This window comes from Folsomia candida, unplaced genomic scaffold, assembly GCF_002217175.1.
Source record: "Folsomia candida strain VU population unplaced genomic scaffold, ASM221717v1 Fcan01_Sc001, whole genome shotgun sequence".
Taxonomy (NCBI): Eukaryota; Metazoa; Arthropoda; class Collembola; order Entomobryomorpha; family Isotomidae; genus Folsomia; species Folsomia candida.
The window spans coordinates 23295022-23314578 of record NW_019091193.1 but is presented as its reverse complement, the minus strand read 5'-3'; the positions used below and the strand labels follow the sequence as shown (position 1 = coordinate 23314578).

At 37.4% G+C, this 19557-nt stretch overlaps 6 protein-coding genes and 1 long non-coding RNA gene across 10 annotated transcripts; 4 read left to right on the top strand and 3 right to left on the bottom strand.

Annotated features, from left to right (window-relative positions):
* Window positions 1–181: 181 nt before the first annotated feature.
* Window positions 182–2098, bottom strand: LOC110861800 (beta-1,4-mannosyl-glycoprotein 4-beta-N-acetylglucosaminyltransferase). The gene is made up of 2 exons (XM_022110935.1): window positions 969–2098; window positions 182–808 (listed from the first exon to the last, which is right to left on the bottom strand). Exons 1-2 carry the CDS (start codon window positions 1592–1594, stop codon window positions 322–324), a joined length of 1113 nt encoding a protein of 370 aa, XP_021966627.1. The 5' UTR covers window positions 1595–2098; the 3' UTR covers window positions 182–321.
* Window positions 2099–2880: 782 nt separating this feature from the next.
* LOC110863055 lies at window positions 2881–4022 on the top strand. Its single transcript, XM_022112280.2, has 4 exons — window positions 2881–3206; window positions 3310–3433; window positions 3550–3730; window positions 3810–4022. Exons 1-4 carry the CDS (start codon window positions 3078–3080, stop codon window positions 3883–3885), a joined length of 510 nt encoding a protein of 169 aa, XP_021967972.1. The 5' UTR covers window positions 2881–3077; the 3' UTR covers window positions 3886–4022.
* Window positions 4023–4090: 68 nt separating this feature from the next.
* LOC110863057 lies at window positions 4091–4588 on the bottom strand. Its single transcript, XR_002549244.2, has 2 exons — window positions 4408–4588; window positions 4091–4323 (listed from the first exon to the last, which is right to left on the bottom strand). It is a non-coding gene; the product is annotated as an uncharacterized LOC110863057 (long non-coding RNA).
* Window positions 4589–5801: 1213 nt separating this feature from the next.
* On the top strand, window positions 5802–7477 carry LOC110844678 (gamma-aminobutyric acid receptor subunit rho-2). Its single transcript, XM_035844720.1, has 2 exons — window positions 5802–6425; window positions 6498–7477. The coding sequence occupies exons 1-2, from the start codon at window positions 5918–5920 to the stop codon at window positions 7475–7477; spliced, it is 1488 nt and encodes a 495-aa protein (XP_035700613.1). The 5' UTR covers window positions 5802–5917.
* Window positions 7478–10694: 3217 nt separating this feature from the next.
* Window positions 10695–15288, top strand: LOC110841854. Its single transcript, XM_022087553.2, has 16 exons — window positions 10695–11052; window positions 11152–11298; window positions 11370–11477; window positions 11562–11616; window positions 11695–11926; window positions 12018–12131; window positions 12209–12424; window positions 12512–12758; window positions 12848–13009; window positions 13075–13155; window positions 13221–13383; window positions 13473–13626; window positions 13703–13739; window positions 13943–13997; window positions 14394–14421; window positions 14487–15288. The coding sequence occupies exons 1-16, from the start codon at window positions 10938–10940 to the stop codon at window positions 14820–14822; spliced, it is 2250 nt and encodes a 749-aa protein (XP_021943245.1). The 5' UTR covers window positions 10695–10937; the 3' UTR covers window positions 14823–15288.
* Window positions 15289–15385: 97 nt separating this feature from the next.
* LOC110841735 lies at window positions 15386–17908 on the top strand. Of its 4 annotated transcripts, none has more exons than XM_035853485.1 (5): window positions 15386–15804; window positions 16618–16946; window positions 17011–17228; window positions 17300–17365; window positions 17463–17908. In XM_035853485.1, exons 2-5 carry the CDS (start codon window positions 16658–16660, stop codon window positions 17469–17471), a joined length of 582 nt encoding a protein of 193 aa, XP_035709378.1. In that variant the 5' UTR covers window positions 15386–15804; window positions 16618–16657; the 3' UTR covers window positions 17472–17908. The 4 variants fall into 4 exon arrangements, with proteins under 4 accessions (XP_035709378.1, XP_035709380.1, XP_021943124.1 ...); XM_035853487.1 differs by having other exon boundaries at window positions 15386–15810; XM_022087432.2 differs by having other exon boundaries at window positions 15386–15841.
* On the bottom strand, window positions 17851–19039 carry LOC110841737. The gene is made up of 3 exons (XM_022087433.2): window positions 18856–19039; window positions 18432–18771; window positions 17851–18341 (listed from the first exon to the last, which is right to left on the bottom strand). Exons 1-3 carry the CDS (start codon window positions 18908–18910, stop codon window positions 17933–17935), a joined length of 804 nt encoding a protein of 267 aa, XP_021943125.1. The 5' UTR covers window positions 18911–19039; the 3' UTR covers window positions 17851–17932.
* Between the last annotated feature and the right edge of the window lie 518 nt (window positions 19040–19557).

The following is a 19557-nucleotide window of genomic DNA, read 5'->3' as shown; positions in this document are numbered from 1 at the left end:
GATCAATTAATTTTGCCATAATGTTTGCTTTTTATGAGGAATAAATTGTCGTACCTTGTTTTATATATAAATAATTTGTTAAAATGTGTTTCACACTCGTCTCAATCTATTCATCATATGTATATGTTACCTCATATTTAAGCCTTACGCATTCTTTAAGAAATCTGCTTCATCCACCGAGTTAAGCGATAAAATATGTTGCTCATTTATTTCGTACTTTTTTATGATTTGCTTGTTGTTAGACACGTAAGATTTATCACAAGGCGGACCAAAATAGCATAAAGTGTGATATGCTAGATTTGGGTCGTAGTTTCTCAAAGGTCAGGTCAAAGTTGCATCTTCTCGAATACAACCTCCAGGTAAGAGAAATTTGAATTTGTCACTAAATTGCATCACACTTGACGGAATTCCAAAGGTACTCATCGTCCGAGGCACATTTCCTAACGAGGCAAACAGCTCTCTGAACGAGTAGGCTTCAGGGAACATGTCAAATATATTGGCACCATCGCATATTTTCTTTTGGATATTCTCTCTCTCGAGCAGGTGATCCGCTGTGACACGGTCGTGGTGCGAGTATGAGGTCATCTTGAACACAAAATCGGACAAGTAGCGAAAGCAGAAGGAGCAGTGCCACCCAGCATCAATCAATGTGTGGTTGGACTCTGCACCCTTGCTGTGATGATAACCAAAATTTGAGTCATAAATATCGACATGAGGTATCCAATTCGATGAGTCCACATAAAACTCGAAAGAGTAAATGTAATTTCTCATCTGAAGATGTAGCTCTTTGGGAAATCCGACACACGATCTGGAATTCAAGTGTTGTTTTATTTTTTATAAAGTACATTCGATTTACTAATACTTGTTGTAAATAATTTGATCATATATTAAATAATTCCGAAGATAGTATTCATTTACTGAATCCTGGAACTTATTACGATTCAAGATCAACAGAACAAAGATCTCACCTTAATAATTGGATTGTTTCTTTGTATGGTATCTCGTCAACATCGCTAACAATTATCAAATCTCCGGGTTTAGGGTCAAGATTTTGAATGGCATTTGTCATTTTCCTTCTCATCTTGACCTCATTGTCAAATTCTTTTTTGGGATGTTCATCTAGTTCTCCAGATACAAGTGCGATTGTGCGCAGTTTTTCTTGCGCCCAGTCAAATCGAGACAAATTTTCATGGAGAAAAAGACGTTTTGGTTTTCCAGTGAACGTGCGATCTGCTTCCATGACTAAGAAGATGTCGACAACGTCCCATAACTCCCTGATTCGAATTTCTAAAATGTCTAACTCGACACTGAAGATGACAGCATCGATTACTTTTGGGGCTGTCGGGGTGACGAGCTGGCTCCATCCGTGCAGATTACAAAGGGTTTGAAATGACACATTATCAGCGTGAAAGTGCGGAATCAAAATTTGAGGTTGAGGACCAGGGCGGTCCCAAATTGGTCTCGTGAGATAGCCGAGATCACGAACAATTAGTTTAGGACTGAGCTGCCTGGTCAATAGTGCGAGCGAAAAAAACGTAAGACCGATGCAGATTAATACTGATTTGACAGCAAAACGCGAACGTCGTATCCTCATATTTCTATTTAATATTTTTTATCGTCACTCTCTGTTTGGAAGAAGTATCGCAAAAAGAATTAAAGACATACATTGTGCGCAATGCATGGAAGTTTAACCCAGTTTATCACTCGTCTACCTATCGTTTTAACAAGGTACTTGTCATGTTTTGTGTGTCACCATACAAAACCTGAGTGTTTGTCACTTAACAATTCAACATCTTCGATACGTTCCTTTGTCACTTTTAATGTCTTCGAAAAGGTGTTACTCCATGTATACCAGACTCAAGTGAGGGTATGAAACTTTAGAATTTGTCATTTGTTGAGCAACTTGGATCTAAACAAATATTTGCAGTATTCTCAAGTACGTATGTATATACTACATACACCACCGAATAATATTTTCGGATTTGGCACAATAAGTATGATTTTATGTATGTCACGGTTTTATGTTTTGTGGAATGACGTGCTTATCCGGAAATCGATTTAATTATTGTATACGATGATCTAGTACGGATTCGTTCATACGTGTGCGTATAAATGAATGCGATATACATACTTGCATATTTATTACCAAGCGTTTCTAAATACATGGATGGTGTACAATATGTACATGCACAGTTCGAATTATGGAAAGATTAGATTTGTGCCGAATCTAATCTAAATCCTTCCAAGGTAAGCATTTACATGATAAAGCATTACATCAGTGTGATAATGATATTATTATTCATCGTGAAGCTGCGTATTTAGGCAGTACTGACATCGGTTATACTTTACAAACCGCATACATGTATGTATACACACATTAGAGTAGCAGTGGGCAGGTATTTCAATTGCTACCTTCAATTATGGCCCCATCCAAAGAAAATGCATGCGAACATATGAACGTACCAAAGAAACAAGTGGATTAACTCCAAGACCTCAGGTGCGCCAACCACACCCACTCAAACTAGTAAAAAACACTACAAAATTTCTGTTTTCGTTCGCTTAAATCTTAACCATTCATTCAATTTTTCTCGAGTTTTGAATATTTCTGCAGAATTGTAGTTCTACATGCATATAAAACTCAATTTCTTCCTGCTACTATCAATTCCTGTTGTGCTCTGTAGGCTGTAAGATAAATTAAGTCCAAAGACCAACCCACCAAATAAATTTAATTGGTACAATTGTATGAATTTATCAATTAGTTTGCTATTAATAAGTCAAGATAATTCATGCAATCAAGTCACAACAGGCACCACATGCGTGTTCCAACTATCTAACTTTGCTTTAGGCCCATCAATTGACGCTTCCATTCCCAATGACTTCAAACAGAGGTGGTCAATTCGAGATAACTGAACATATATAATCTTCTGATGTATCAACACTTGACTTTTAGCATATACATAATTCTTTATTTTTGTAAAAGTCTTTAGTTAGTAAATTATTCCTCAGAGAGGAGAAAATAATTCGGTTAGCAATTATTTCACTCATTTGAAGTCATATATTGTCTTCATACAATTAACATGGCAAGAACTTTGTCTCTTCAACTGCTAGGATTTGCACTAGGATTCTGCATTTTTGCGAATGTCTGCGTAGCTCAGTATCCATCTCCAGGCAAAATATATGCTATTCAGACCACCATGGACGGCGGTGTAAGTGGGCGTGGTGACAGCGTTTAATTTTTAGGACAAAAACCTGTGGCATAAAACTTGATTTAAATTTTAAATATTTATACATATAAATAATTTATCTCAGACAATTAAGCCACAAGGAACAGGACAACTTTGTAACAGACTTGGGTCGATTGGCTTTTCCTATTTTCCACCAAATCCATACACGACCGAGTACAAATGGCGTGTTGCTTCAGCGAACAATGCCAGTAAGCGTATTTGCTTAAAGTTGCTTCTGTCTGAAACTTTTATTGTGCATTATAACGAAAATTGTGCCATAAATATCAACATAAATGTAAAGCATCACTTCTTCTTGTAATTATAGCTGGAACGATTACAATTCATAGCTTGCTGGACGAGGCATCTCCAACGATGAATCAATTGACGTTGGACGATGACCCCCCGTATTGCAACCCAGTCGAGAGAGAGATCACCTTAACCCAGCATCCTTCAGGCCCCTTCATCATTCAGGATGTCCGCAGTGGCAAATGTTTGTATTCATATGGGTAAAAATACATACATTTTATTTGGAATTTGTTTTCTTAACCTGGATCATTATTAGATTATTACAATCGTAATATATAGATCCGAGGTTGGAATCGTAATTTGGAGAGATGACCCCTACACTCAATATTGGTTGTTTCATGAAGTGGAAGAATAGTATGGCTGCTCACATTCATTATTGTCTTCAAGCGCTATACATAGCAGAATAAGTCTGAAAATTGAATCATGTAACTTATACAATATCAGTTTATTTCAACAAGACGATATTTATCAATACATGCGATCAAGGTCATACTTGCACTTAATTTGGGGATCATAATCTAATTCATAAGTCACCAATCTAATAAAGCTTAAAATACATATGTATATGCCACAGAAACATAACGAGTCTGGATTTTTATTTGCAATTATGTATTTTATAGGTTGTGTACAAATACGAATTATGTATGTAAATACTATTATGAAACGCAAAAAGCGCTGCAATCTGCGTCATCCACACAACAAATCTCTCCACCACTTTTGTTGCACGGGTAGTTGCGACAAGGGCTGACAATATTTCGACAAGGGCCTGGACGTGGTGGACATGTTGGTTCGCCTGTAAATATGAGCAGCATTATATCAAAATTTCTTCCTCAGATGGTTCCTCAAAAGAGGTTTTATATATTTTATATGTACAAACCTGCAACATTTGATAGACTCAAGACAAGGAAACTACCCAAAACAAGAATTAAAAACAGTTTCATGTTTTCGCCGTTGCTCTCAACAAAAACTATTCTCTACAATTGGCCACACACAATATCCACGTAGTGAAGAACCGAATATTGCTGGGTGCAGATTGGAACTGATGTCGAAAAATATAAAGCATGGCAAGTCTATTTATATGGCACACAGAGCAAATAAAACTGATTTAAAAATTCATGACACGTCACGTCACATCATGCAAAAAACTTGGCGTGCACAAATTGAACAAACAAAACAGTGCGCTAGGAATAATAGAATATATACTTCTAAGTAATTTTGGTAGGATTATGTGCTATGAATTTTAGAGTATCCTATTTTGCTTATACATACCTTTGATTGTGCATGCAGAGTAAATCCAGTCAGCTAAAAAATGTTAGTGATGTATGCATGTACGTATTACTGATTGTGAAATGTGACATTTTAAGTTCTGTAATTCCAGTATGTTCATAGTATATGCTGTATATTATTAAGCATAGCTTTATTATAGCTCACTCTTAAACCCATCCAATTTTGAGAGCGATGTAAATATGCTTTTTAATTGGTGTCCAAGGTATATATGTAAATATTTGGAGTCCCCTTATGACTCCGAAAGTCCGAGTATATCTCCAGCCTCATTTAATTCTGCGTCATTAAGCAATTTTTTAATATATTTCTGAGGATAAACTATTAAGTGAGTTGTTTATTTGCTGTTCGGTTTGCAAGTTAGATGAACGAAATGACGTCATCCCTCTATGCATTGGTAATTTATATTTATATATGTTGCCTAAAAATTGTTGGTCACCATCCGTATGTAGTGGTGAACAGCAGCAGGTGCGGTGGGTGTCTTGACCTGATCAACATTAACCAAGTTCATTGTAACTTATCATTACGCTGATTTACTGCTGGCTAATAAAATTTGACAACATAATTACAATAAAGAAATTTGTTCAATGATTGGCTCTCATCATCCAAAGCGATCATTTATTCTATGTTCACGGTTACTCACTTTAGCATCATACAAAAGTTTGTATTTTGATCTGATTTCACACATGTGCAGTTCTAGTCGGAACATTGTTTCATACCACTCGTCACTTGAAACCATGCTGAATGAGATTCAAGACGATGAAGATAACAATGATGCAATCTTCAGGCTTGAGGGTCCCGTCAGTCTACGACTAGTTTACATGTTGAACTAGTTGAACTTGCTTATTAAATGTTTTCATCAATTAATCAACTGATCTTTAACATTCATCTTCTTCATGTGTAATTATAGGGTAACTTGCAGGTTTTACATCTATTGCATTATGAAGACTGCATGGCAACGTATAGAAATAGTAGCGCTTAGTAAGTCTTCCATTGTCAATGGGAAACTTAACATTCTTATTTTTAAGAGTTTAGTTGTTGTGCTGGTCGTGTTGTGACCTACATAGCTAAAGATACATTAATGCTCCTTATACTGAAATTTTAAAATGGAACGGTTGTATTTGTTAATAATTGTACTTTTAATTATTTTTAGTTTTGTACGCTCCAGTCATTGTCAAGGTGGATCTCAACGTAGCAGCGTTTCTGGCAATCTCCTAACTCCGAAACCCGTTTTTGCTACTCCAAAACATAAGAATGCATTTATAATTCCTGAAAATTACAATCCTCATCAAGCACCACCCCTGCACAACGGGGATGAACCACTTTCCATCCAATTTTCCATCCTGGTCTTTGGAATTTTCGATGTGAACGAGTTGGCAGGTGACATTTCACTGGAAGCAAACCTTAAGATTTTCTGGAGGGACACAAGACTCGCTAATTTGACCAGAGAAAAGGAAGGCACGGAAGTAGTAAGGCCGAGCAGTCAATATATTGTGGTCAATCCATCCTTAGTTACACAGATCTGGACTCCTGACATTTTCATCGATCATATGAAAAGCAGTTCCGAACCATCTCTGATTTCGAAAGCGGCATCACTCCGACTATATCCAGATGGTGCGATAAGTACTACAATTTACTTACAAAATATATACGAGTCAACCAATAACTTTAAATTTGAACCCACAGGATCACTTCGTTACTCTGCCCGAACTTTGATAAACTTAAGTTGCCGCATGGACTTTGTTTTCTATCCTGCAGACACTCAAAAATGTTCACTGGACTTAAAAAGTTACGCGTATTCTAACCAAACGCTAACTCTGGCCTGGAAGAATAACCTTGGCCCTGAAATGGCATATCCATTAGACCTCCACAACTTTGACGTGGCTCTAGAAACTGGACCTGACTATATACAAACGACCAGATCTGCCTCCTACTCTGCAATCAGTTTTTCTCTCTATTTACGTCGAAAATTGAGCTACCACATTATCCAGACGTTCATCCCAAGCTCTTTGTTCACAATTGTCTCATGGCTAAGTTTCCTCGTCCCACCGGAAAGTACGCCGGGCAGGATGGCCCTCACCGTGACCACGCTGTTAACGTTGACTGCCATGTTCTCATCGGTACGGCAAAACGTGCCGAGTGTCAGCTACGTGAAAGGCTTAGATTTTTGGATGCTCGGATGTATTGTGTTTGTCTTCATTTCACTGGCCGAGTATACGATATATCTCAAATTGAGGAGCATGAAGGAGGAAAGGAAACGGAGAAAGGAAAGCATGACATCGACCCAACAAACGATGCATCGACGAAGGCGAAGTGGGAGGATATCGTCAACAAGTTCGACAGCACCTTTAAACTGGAGCAATAATAATTCTCTGGTGATGGACTTTCGTGATTCGACTGTTGCTGCTCCATTGTTGTTAAATAAAAGTAACAATGGGAGTAGTACTGGTTGTGGCAGTAGTACTTGTCCTACATCATCACCTAGAATAAATGACACTACTATCGCCGATGCCAATACCGATTTGGCAGCCATGCTAGAAAAATATACACCGAGAATTTTGCCGATAGCATTTGTTATTTTCAATTTTATTTTTTGGCCTTGCCTTCTAATTAAGTCGGACTACTATAATTTGAGACATTCAAAAGAAATGTATTACTCACTTTGAATAAAAAATCAGAAATTTTTAAAATTACAATTCATTCAATTACATTATCATCACAAAATGTCTCAAGTACTTGTTTTATATTGCTGATACATTTATCTGTACGTAGATATCTACATACATAACTCTGCTGACTATTGTTATTTGCAAAAATTTATATCGCTAAAATTCTCGCAGTATACTCGACGACACAAACTTGGTCTATGTAGAATAATTCATATGAATTTTCACCTAAATAGCGACCACATCTTGATACTGGTTTTTTATTTATTTATAGTAGATAAAATTAGGATTATGGAACTGCTACATATGTATGTACATACGTACACATATTTACATATTCACGTCCGAACATGTATGTATGTACGCAAATAATGGTACACTATATATGTATGTGTTATTCGTATGCATAATTTAGAGTGCACCATAATATATGAATTGTGCATATCTAGATATTACGCAGAATTGAACTTTGAAAGCATTTTGTCACTTGTCATTCCAGCAAAAAATGGTTTGTGATTCTGATGTATGCAGATACATTTGATTAATCCACAAATCGATGAACTGTCAATTACCATATGCCACACATTACAGCATTATATTCTATTTATATTGATAATGCTAGAAGTTGGAAATTGACAAATTGATGCTGATTTCCACAAGTTGTACGCAATTTCCTAAAATTATCGTCATCAATGATTGTGCCGCATAGCGGTGTCATTTTCTTGTCCGACATCACCACAAGACCAAGTTTCAAAGCTTTGCAGCTAAACAAGTGATTCCAATATTTAGCAAATGGATCCGTACTACATTCCTCCCCATTTGCCGACAGGTTGTAGCGTAGTTATTGTTCTTCCTGCTGAGAAAACTCAATATAATCAAGTGGTTCCACAAGTGACGCTGCTAAATCAGAATTCAAATCCTCTCACATTGTTGAAACCTGATTACTTATTGAATCCTGGCAAAAGTAATAATTCCGTGAAAGGGGGAATTTGTGTAGTAGTCATGACTTTATTTTTAGCCCTTGATGAATCCGTCACATCTGCCCTGCGTTTAAATCGTATGCTTACCAGAGAGACAACATATTTTTTGGTTTTATCGTCATCAGAAAATGTACACAAAATAAATTTTAAACTTTTCCAATCCTCTGAGTTTCAAATAGCCCATCCAAACCTAATCCTAGTGAATATTGCGAATTCGAATAATAATTCAAGCCTTATTACTATGACACCCATTTGTTACCTGTGTCCACAACCGAATAAAGACCAAGTACTAATGAGAATCTCGAGTAATGTGACCAGTAGCAGTCTACAGGATTTGAAACTCTTCATGAAACGGTTAAACTCTCAAGGTTACGACAGGCCTGCCGTGGTGGGTAGTGTTTCTGACAATAACACAGCATTCATCCGTGATTTGGAAATTTCTATGAAAACCAACTGGAAAATAGGCTACACAGTGAAAGTCCTTTTGGGAATCCTCTCAAAGAAAATGAACTTTACCGTGAGCTTATCTCCCGATGAAGTAAAGGGGCCAAGGCTCGTTGTGTGCAACCATTGTGAACCAGCCCTCCCTTCGTCACCTGAATCCAGATATGGTCACAATATCATGCACGTGAATGAGGAGAGTTTCTTCTATTGCACCAAATCCGTCCACTCCGAGTCGGCCTACAGCTTCCTCCTCGCCCCCTTCGACACTTGGATATGGATCACAATCTTGGGGGCTATCCTTCTCACCTCTCTAATCTTCCAAAGTCCGTGGTTCAGTCTAAATATTTTGTGGGGACTCTTGGGTATCCCATACCTGAAGGCATGGCAACAATCCAAAGTGCTGGTCATCGTATCGTTGTCCCTTTTAGTCCTGCAGTACTATTACGTCGCATTTTTCACGTCGGATATCATCCTACCCTTCCAACCCGTCCAAGTGGGAAGCAATCATGAACTGTTTGTCAAAAGAGGTTATCGTTATGCCAAGTCCAGTTGCGATAAGCCATCCGACTATGACGCCTACGTTGCGCGCCACAACCACAGCTTTGCCAGGTTCAAAATTAACCCTGATCCGGAACACTTCCTCCTCATCGACCCTGTCTGTGGGGGTGATGGGTTCTACCGGTGTGGCAAATTTGTGGGAAAAGCGGCCGATATTATCCAGACCAAATTTACAAAGCAGACAGGGACAAGAGTGCAAAAGGTGTATCCCTTATTTTACTGCAATGTTGTGAAGGAGGCGTGGGACGTGGTCACGGTGACGATGAACTATCATTCGCATATGTCACTTGTCTTTGGAGAATTGTTGAGCTATTTGCAGGGAGGGGGAATTGATATATCCTTTGAAATGATTTTCATGGCCGGAGCCCAACGGGAGGCAATGTCAGGAACTGGTGGGAACACGTATGGGGGCCCGGCTAGTGGACATTTGTTCTCCTTGTTTAAATTGTGTGGAATTCTGTTTGTTGTGTGTGGGGGGTGTTTCGCTGGAGAAATTTTGCTAACGAGGGGATTTATTAAGCGTAAATACAAGTCGAGTGGTGCAAAATAAATAAATTTGACATTCATTTTGGGAGATCGAGGCGTTTGATTATTGGAAATATCTAGTTCACGGTGTTATATAGAAGACGTAATACTAGAAGTCATATTTCGGAATGTGAGAGGAATATGTATTCACATATGTAATATATACAATGTATAACCTGCATGTATAAATTAATTATAGACAACAGGAAATAAAATGTATTTGAAAGTGAAAGTTGAAATATCTCGAGTTAATCCTCAATTTGCACACATTTATTTATATATCATTTTTATTGCTGTCTCATCAAGAACCAAACCTCAAACTTCATAAAATGGAATCAAAACCACATGCGCAGTAGTCGGGGAAGCTGATCCATCTTGATTTTAAAAATATTTCGAAATTGAAATCGAAATCGTATATATCATGATATTTATGTATGCATACGCAGATACGCATATGCTCCAAGCTGCCAAGTTCACTACCGACACGACCCTGTCTATTTATGCACTATACTTTCATTTTAATAACGACCCTTCTTCCTTGCTTGGTAGATAAGATTTCACATGTTATCATTTTTTCGAAACCATTTTTAATTGGCATTTTTCATGAAAATTTTACGCACGTATGCGTAAAATGTCCCATTCTTCCCTTGCCTCTCACCGCAATTTGGAGCGAGGTGTGAACTCAGCCGCCAAATGAACCCACCAACTCGAACAACTGCCATTGCACTGCACAAGCTCGGAGCTTCAAGTTCACGAGAATGTGAAAAATCACAAGAGTTGATAAAAATAAAAATTACAAAAATTAGTAATGTGACTGTTCGAAGAAGAGTGCTAAGGTGATGAATGGTGTGTCGGGAAGGAGCTATTACTACTTTTAGTTGATAATAATAATAAACCATCTATGTTTTGTATTTAGTTAGTTTGGTAGTTTGGTTAGACCCTAATAATTAAAAATGGTGGAGTCACTTAGCCCAGGCCCTATTCCAATGAGCGAACTGAACAGGTGGTGTGGAATAGGTCACCTGGATCCTCAGTACAAAGAAAATGTTAAATTAGCCTTTGTATTTAGTAAGTGAATTAATTTAAATGCCGTTAGTGTGTAGTGTATTGGTCTTGCTTCAACATTATTGCAACTAATTGTCGTGTTCTCACCCTGATCTATTTTAGGTGATGTTACTGCATTAGTAACAATGGACGACGATTTTTATTTACATGGAAAGAATGAACATGGCAGTTTAGCAACAGCCAGCGAAGTTAAATTCGTTACGAAAATCCCAACAAGAATCGAGGCGCTGTGTGGCAAGAAAGTGTGCAGTAAGTGAAAATGGTCAGCTTTGTGGAAGGAATATTATTATTAACTAATTCTAACCCAACATAATTTGCAGACTTTGCATTTGGAGTGCAAAAGAAAATTGTTGGACAGAAGAAAAATTTTCTCTTGTCGTTTTTCGTATTGACAGAAGATGGATCAGTTTTTGCGTGGGGTGCGAATGGTAAGTAATTAAAATATTTGTATTATTATTAAGTTTATAGAAAAATGGTTACTACAATACTTTCAACATGTTTGCAATATAAAGACTATGGAAATTTGGGTCTAAAATTTATCTCAACACATCCCATTCCTCCCACAAGGTAGGGGTCAGATCAATAGTCATGAACATGATGGGCGAATATTGTGTAATTGAGAATTTTTCACATTATAATTTATAGGGTCCCGTTGAATGCTCATGTAACCCAAATCGCTTGCGGTGCAAGTCACTCCCTGGCTTTGACAGCTTCGGGAGAAGTCTATGGCTTTGGAAGAAACTTTTTTGGACAAGTTGGAAGCGGAAATCGACAAGATCATCCTTTTCCCGTTAAGATCACAATAGGAGACGGAACAAAAGTGGTATCGGTGGCTTGTGGGAGGTCTCATTCAGTCGCTTTGACAGCAGATGGAAAAGTGAGTTAATTAAAGAACTACATATAAATTCAGATGAGAAAGACTAGCAAGTAGTAATTATTAATATTTGGCTTGTGGGCTATTTACTTAGGTTTATACTTTTGGACAAAATCAACACGGTCAATTGGGTCAAAATACGGAAGAAGAGTTTTGTCTCGTACCCACACAGATACAATTTCCTAAAGATGCTGGAACAATAATTAAGGTGAGTTATTTTGTATTATACCAAGACGACTTGCCATACAATAAAGGCTGTGAACAATTTATAAAATTATTATTTAGATAACGTGCGGCAAGCATCACACTCTCGTGTTGGACCAGTATGGTGAGGTTTTCTCATGGGGTGATAACCGTGGCTCTCAGCTTGGCTTGAGTGAAGATGAAGACGTGGAAAAGAGCATTGTTCCCATGGCAATTAGTTTGGAGGATTCAGATCGTATTTTGGATATAGCGGCTATCCCACATCTTTCTGTATCCGTTTGTCGTTCTTCGACGAAGGTAATCGTAGTTACATAATAATAATATGACTTATTAAATTCGTCAAAAACCGAGTAAAGTTACTAAAGACTCTAATTTACAACGTAGGTCATAATGTGGGGCAAATTTCCAGAGCCTTCAGGGAAATGCATTGCACCATGGGAAACGTTTATGAACTCCATGCCGGATGTATTTTCCAGCTATGTGATGCCGGCTGTGACTTACCGCCCCATTTCTACTGCTAGCATGCACCATTATGCAAACTTTGATGTGTATCCAGATATAGTTAAGTGGAGTGGACTTAAATTTGTTCATCCGTCATCCCTCCAAGATGTTCAACTTGCCTTTGTCTGCGGTTAGTTCAGCTTAATTGTTTCGAATGCTTAGTGGACATCTTTCCTAAAATATACTAATAATAATAGTTGTACGTGTATTGTTTAAAAGGAATTGGATTTGAACAAACAGCGATGATCGTGTCAGCTAAGAAACATGAGGTATTCTTTTGTGGCAAAAATGTACATGGTTCCTTGGGCACCGGCCTTGCACACGAGTTTGAAACGAGAGCACCTATGAAGAACAAACAGTTGACTGGAGAGGATATTATACGTGAGCTATTTGCTTAATATATAAATCAATTTGGACGAACGTTTTTATTTCTTAATTTTGTGTAGATGTCACATTCGGACTAGATGTAAAGGGTGGGGTCATGTGCTTATTCGCTCTCACTCGAACTGGCTCAATCTTTTCATGGGGTATGCATACGTAGAATGTAAAATAATTTCGCCATGTAATTTAAGAACATTGAATTTAAATCAAGGCTATAATGAATATGGTGAACTTGGATTGGGGCATGTGTCCGACCCAACTGATGCCATACTTCCCACAAAAATTGAAGGTGCCCTAAAAAATGTTAAAGTTACGCAACTTACTTGCGGCTCGGACCACGTCCTTGCCATCACAAATAAGGGAGAATTGTTCAGGTGGGACCAATATCACAGAAAATACGCATATATTATAGTTGATAAGTGATTCGTAATCAATAACTATTAACCTTCTAATGTATTATTAGTTGGGGCTATGATTACTTTGGACAGTGTGGAACTGGGAGTAGTGATGGGATTGTTACTTCTCCAACAAGGGTCAAGTTCCGAGGAAGTGGCACTAAAGTCCTCGCTGCTGCTGGCGGAATGTTTCACTCGGTTGCCATTGTCGAGGAGGGACATGTATGATTATCCCAAATAAATTTACAAATTCAATCAATTTATTTAGTAGATAATACTTGTGTGTTTTTTATTTAAGGTTTATGCCTGGGGAAAAAACGACAAAAACCAATGCGGTTAGTATTTTGTGTGTTCATTTGAATTTAAATCATGCAAATCATCATTCTCATCATGCATTAGGAAATAGAGGAGATGTTTGCACACTTTCCAAGGTTAAAGTAGCGTTGCCTCAGTCAATAGCACTAGATCCAATATTAAGTTTATTAACCACTGATAATAATAAAAATTTAGATGACACTGAACATTTCAATTTTTGCAGGAGTACTCGGTGGTGGCACAAAACAGGAGAGCATAGCAGTTCCCGTCCGCGTAAAGTTAGTGCGTTTATTACTTTAATTTTTAAACGATTAGACCAAAACCAATGAATTTTGAATATAACAAAGCTACATGTTTATTAGTTTATTATTAAAGTAAAATTCACTTTTCCTCGAATTATCTCTACTTATTATCTTTACTCTGACTGGACTTTGTTTTGGCGAAACAAGTTTCCAAAGTTCTTTCGTTCTTATCACTTGACTGGATTTTACTCATTTTCAACTTTTTAACTAATTCCCAATTATTTGATCAATTTAAAATACTTCTGCTGGTGACATGAATACAGAGATAACATTTTGATGTGCTCTTACTTTCAATTACACGGTGACATTGAGGACGAGAAAGAGTGAGTAAAGGAAAAATAAACAGGTTAATGACATCTATTTTATTTTCAGGTTTCCACCAGGTGTCAAAATAGATCAGGTTAGAAGCAAGTTTTTTCTTGAATGAGTTTGTAATTTGTAACGTATTTTGTTTGTTATTTGCAGATATGTTGTGGACCTGACTGTACCTTTGGTATCTCGTCCAGAAAAATGTTATTCTTCTGGGGCTATTGTGATTTCAACAAAAATATTGCCACGAAGCCCGTTCGAGTATGTACAGACTTGGGGGAAATTATCGATGTTGGTACGGCACATTGGTCTTCCATTTACGCCATAAAGACAAGTGTTGGTCGTGTATTTGTTTGGGGAAATCTTCGGGGTCAAAAGAATGTGGTCAAAAGTCCTTTGGAAACTTATAAAGCAAATTCTGTAGCCGATGTATTCTCCATGTATTCTAATCCTCCAGCCATGATCAGACCGATTTTGCCACCAGTTGTGTAATGTGTTCTTATCTGATATGTGGTTGAATTTTATGATGTTTTTTTATTGGAACGCCATTATATAGCCTTATACCCAATACTTTACTATTATTACCGATTTATTCTCAGGATTCACGCATCGCATCAGAAAATTTAACAATTAACGTAACGCTGTTTGTACTGGCGCAACATGAAGTTATTTCTCAATTTCGAGACTGAATAATGACTAATTTTTATATTTATTATTGCTTGTGTAGTTTATAATATATAGTATTGATTCGTTTAAATCAAGGTTAAGGATATTTTTTAGTTTGTATTTTATAAACTAGCAAACCGTGCTTAGAAGATACATATTGCATTTGTCAAGTCCGCAGAACGCGTTCGTACATGTAAGATATTATTATCATACAAGCAGGTTTTAAAAAGATGTTAATTCCAAGCCATTGATTATGCTCGAAATATATTTCTGAATATATAATATATAAAAATTGTCATTATGTGATTTGTATTCCAGAATTTCACGATCATTCCTACATATGTACATATACTCCCTGTTGAGGGATTGTTAAATTTTTTCAGAGTTATTTCTAGTACTTGTTGTTTTAGCATATTTTGAAGCTCATTTACCGATAAATTAGAAGAGCGGTATACATTGTGCATGAAGCCTAAAACTCTCATTATAAATCGTAGAAATTTACATACTTATTTTCTGTCTTCTGACGAACTAGGCAACTTTTTTGTATGAAAATGTGAAATCCAGAAATAGAACAACTCCAGGCTTCTCCACGGCAATTCTCTATGCATGCATTCCGTACTTATATGTACATATCGGAACATTACGTAAAGAGTGGCAGTGATATTTTTCTCTTGCATTAATTTAAACCTACCTACTCAAGGCTGCTCAATTCCTTCCATAAATAGTAGGAAGACAAGTCACACGCGTGACATGTGTGTAATTTTAGAATCGGATGAACAAGATCTCGAGCCCAAGCTGAGAGACACCAGTCAAAGTTTTTTTACAAAACTGTACACCAATTAGAGGTGAGCGCGGGTCCAAATTTTAAAAACCCGACCCGAACCGTACCCGAAAATTTCCAAAACAAAAACCCGAACCAACCCGAAACCGCGGGTAACAAAACCCGAACCGAACCGAACCCGAAAATCCTAAAAATGTAAAACCCGACCCGAACCCGAACCCGACCCGAAACCGAACCCGACCCGAACCCGAACCCGAAATTTTGTAATGACCGTGTAAATATTATAACATGTCAAAATCTTAATATGACATTAACATTTGTGATAAAAATCAACGATGAATTTCCCATTAATAAATCCTATTGGAGTTTTACTCCTAAATTTAAAACCGTGTAAAGACTCAAACCTTTTGTCAAATAAGAAACGTTAATAATTGCCAACAAAAAACTGTTAAAAAGTTAAGAAGCTTACAATAAAGTAACTCTTAAACAAATAAAATAAATAATTAAATGCAGTTAAATAATGTTCAAATATATTTATGCATATACATACAGTGTTTGCAATATAAGCACAACATAAGGACATAAGCACACACCCAAGTATATGCCTCCAAATTAAATAAATTTAGTGTTTTCGGGTTTTTAGGGCCCGAACCCGAAAACTCTTTTTAAAACCCGAACCGACCCGAAACCGTTTGTTAGGCTTTGTCAAAACCCGCCCGACCCGAAACCGTACGGGTTCGGGTTCGGGTCGGGTTTACAGGGTTGGACCCGAACCCGCGCTCACCTCTGACACCAATCACATCTCCACTCTAAATATTTACGTTGTCTATTTAATTTCAGAGTAAACTTAATCAGTGTTGATGTTGCATAAATTGTAAGAATGCAAGTACAATTATGGCTGTGGAGGTTGTCATGTGTCTTCCTGTTTGGAATTTTATTGGGTTTGACAGCAACGTTCGTGTTGTGGGACGATGTTAGATCGTCGCCTTGTGAACAATTTAAATTCCCGATACCTTACACACTCTATGAAGTAACGCTACAACATTGCGAGTTGGCCTGGGTTGTAGTGTGGCGTCTGATTAAGTTCGATGTCCTGCGATGCATGCTGTTATACGTGGCATTTACACAAGGAAGTGCATTCTTCAAGTACATTTTCACCACGATTTATGGTAATCAAATAATAATAAAAGTTATAAGATTAATACATGTACCAATAAATACATGGTTATTTAGGATATGCAAAGTTGAATAAGGACCCACCTGAACCCCAAAAACAAGTTCAAGAAGATTACGACAACAATAAAGCCCATTTTACACTCCGGTGTCATTTTGAATTGTTAAAATCGCACAGTTTTGACGAGGATATAATATTCGATCCGGAACAAATTTCTCAATTTTTGATAAACTCCATTCACCATCCTAGAAGAACTACAAGAAATCAAGTCGGAAATGTAAGTGATTTTATTTAGGATACGTTGGGCAGAAATATTCTTTAAAAGTTTTCCTTCTGTTTTTATTTTAGAAGAATGTGTTTGTCACGAGAAAGTGGCGATTTATATTTCAGTCTTTGCCAATCACACTGGAAAAGGTACGCGATTCCACATGACATGTGAAACTCAATATTAGATTAATATTAGATTTATAATATGTAAAATTTGCATTGTAAATTCTTAATTTTGTTCCAGAAAGGATAGCCAGACCTTGAACGACACGGTGAAGGATGATTTAAAATCATCTCCGAGCAGTATTCTTCCTTACTTTTTGATGCAATATTCAAAAGTTCGTGTTCACGTTTCATACATAGGTACATAGATCTGCAAGATACTATATTTTTTTGCTGCTTTATTGAATGCCAACAAATCTCACTCAATGAATATACGAGATTTCTGTATTGATTTTATTTTAAGTTGAAATGTAACAAATTGCCGTCTAGAATAGCTTGATTAAACTGTTCAAACTAACTAATGCCCTTTTCAGATGCAGTATTATATATGTATGCACATTGCGTACAGGAATTGACTTATGCAAATATAAATATGGATCAATTATATAAAATAACTAATTCTCAGTTCATGTATTTTGTCAGTCTCATTTTAATTTTATTTTGGGATTATCAAATTAATAAAACATTTAAAAAAGTTTCTACTCTTTGCCTTTAGCATTCACAAGCATCGATATTCGCACATGACCGACATGTCTCAGTAGCTTGATCCCACAAAAGTCCACTTGGACAACTAAGGTTTTCCTTCTCGCTCATCGTTGCGGGGTCCAAATACCAGTACCGTTCTGAGCATTTGTCTGCCTCGTCTTGTCCCCACGCACAAACTGGAGGTATGTCGACGCAGGATTTGTCATCTTTGTACTTTTTCTGCGTCTCTGGAGACAAATTGTCCCATTTGTCACACGCCCCACCCACAGCAACACCTTCAGGCTTGAGGTCAGGGTTCCACCACAAATCTGAATCACAAGACTCGAGGACCCACTTTCCAGTAATTTCTAGCTTTGGGTCGGATGGGAAAGTACGATTGCATCGGTAAAAGTGTGACATTTTGTCCTTGCAAAATCTAATTAAAAAATTAGAATTATTATAAAATTGTAAAACAGAAAGGAACGTAATGAATAAAATTATGCTTAATGCATCTATATTATTTTACCCGCAATGTTCGCAGGTGTCCTTGTCGCAATCACCATCCACAGCAATACCCTCACAGTCACTGTCGCCAGATGAATCATCGCCATCGGTGGAGCATTCTGTGTCGGCAGGCCATTCACAGTTTCCTGTGGCCGCACTCCAACGTAGGAACGGCTCTCCAGCGCACTTTTCATCATGTTGGTTGCAGTCGGGACACGCCATGTCACTCGCCACACCGCCTGCAGAACAGGAGATGAAGCGTGTGCAGTCGGTGGGGTGGACGTGTTTCCCGGTCGCTTTCCCCGTGCAGTCGTAGTAGTCGATGTGGTCATGATTGGGGCGTTTCAGAGCCTTGTGAGGAACTGAAAGTTGAGACATTGTTTTTCATCGAGTACAAAATAATGGCTATTATTATTTACGTGTTTTAGAATTTCATAAAAATTTACCTGCAGCCACTGCCGCAATCGTGGCAAGAACTAGGAGAATGATTTTAGATGTCATGATCGCGAGTCTAAGGAATGACTTTAATTGTTTCTGCTATTGGGTCTAACAATCCCTTAAAGGAAATGATGTATTTATTTATCACGGGAGTAGATTTCTAGTGAGAGAATAAAAACGTCTGATGTCCTTTGAATCAAGCACGACGTATTTATACTCGCGATCTACGTCGTTTTTGGGAAAATGATGAGTAATGGGGGATTAATCCAGGTTCAAATTCAGCATTTCGACATGACGTTCTAAATTTAAGTAAAGGATTAAGCCCAATTTCGCAAAAAGATGGATTAATAATCTGCATCATCCGCGTGCAAATTGAAGGTGTGATCTCTATCCGACGCACGGGATAAATATTGACATTGACAAAGATATTTTCCACTGGGAAAACAAAGCTTTGATTTATTGCAGTGAGCCTTGCCTACCAATTTCAAGTGTTTACCGGATTTTTATATTTAGTGCTTATCGCATAAGCGATTTCATAAATTTTGATGGATTCAGTTAATTAGTGGTGATGTTGACGTGTATATTGCGCCATCAAAACGTTTCGAGAGACATTTTTATTTTAACCAGATTTCCTGTTGGATTATCTGTAGCCACTCAAACACCATATACTCGTCTGTACGTATGTAATTTGTCTAATTTGTCCAACGGAG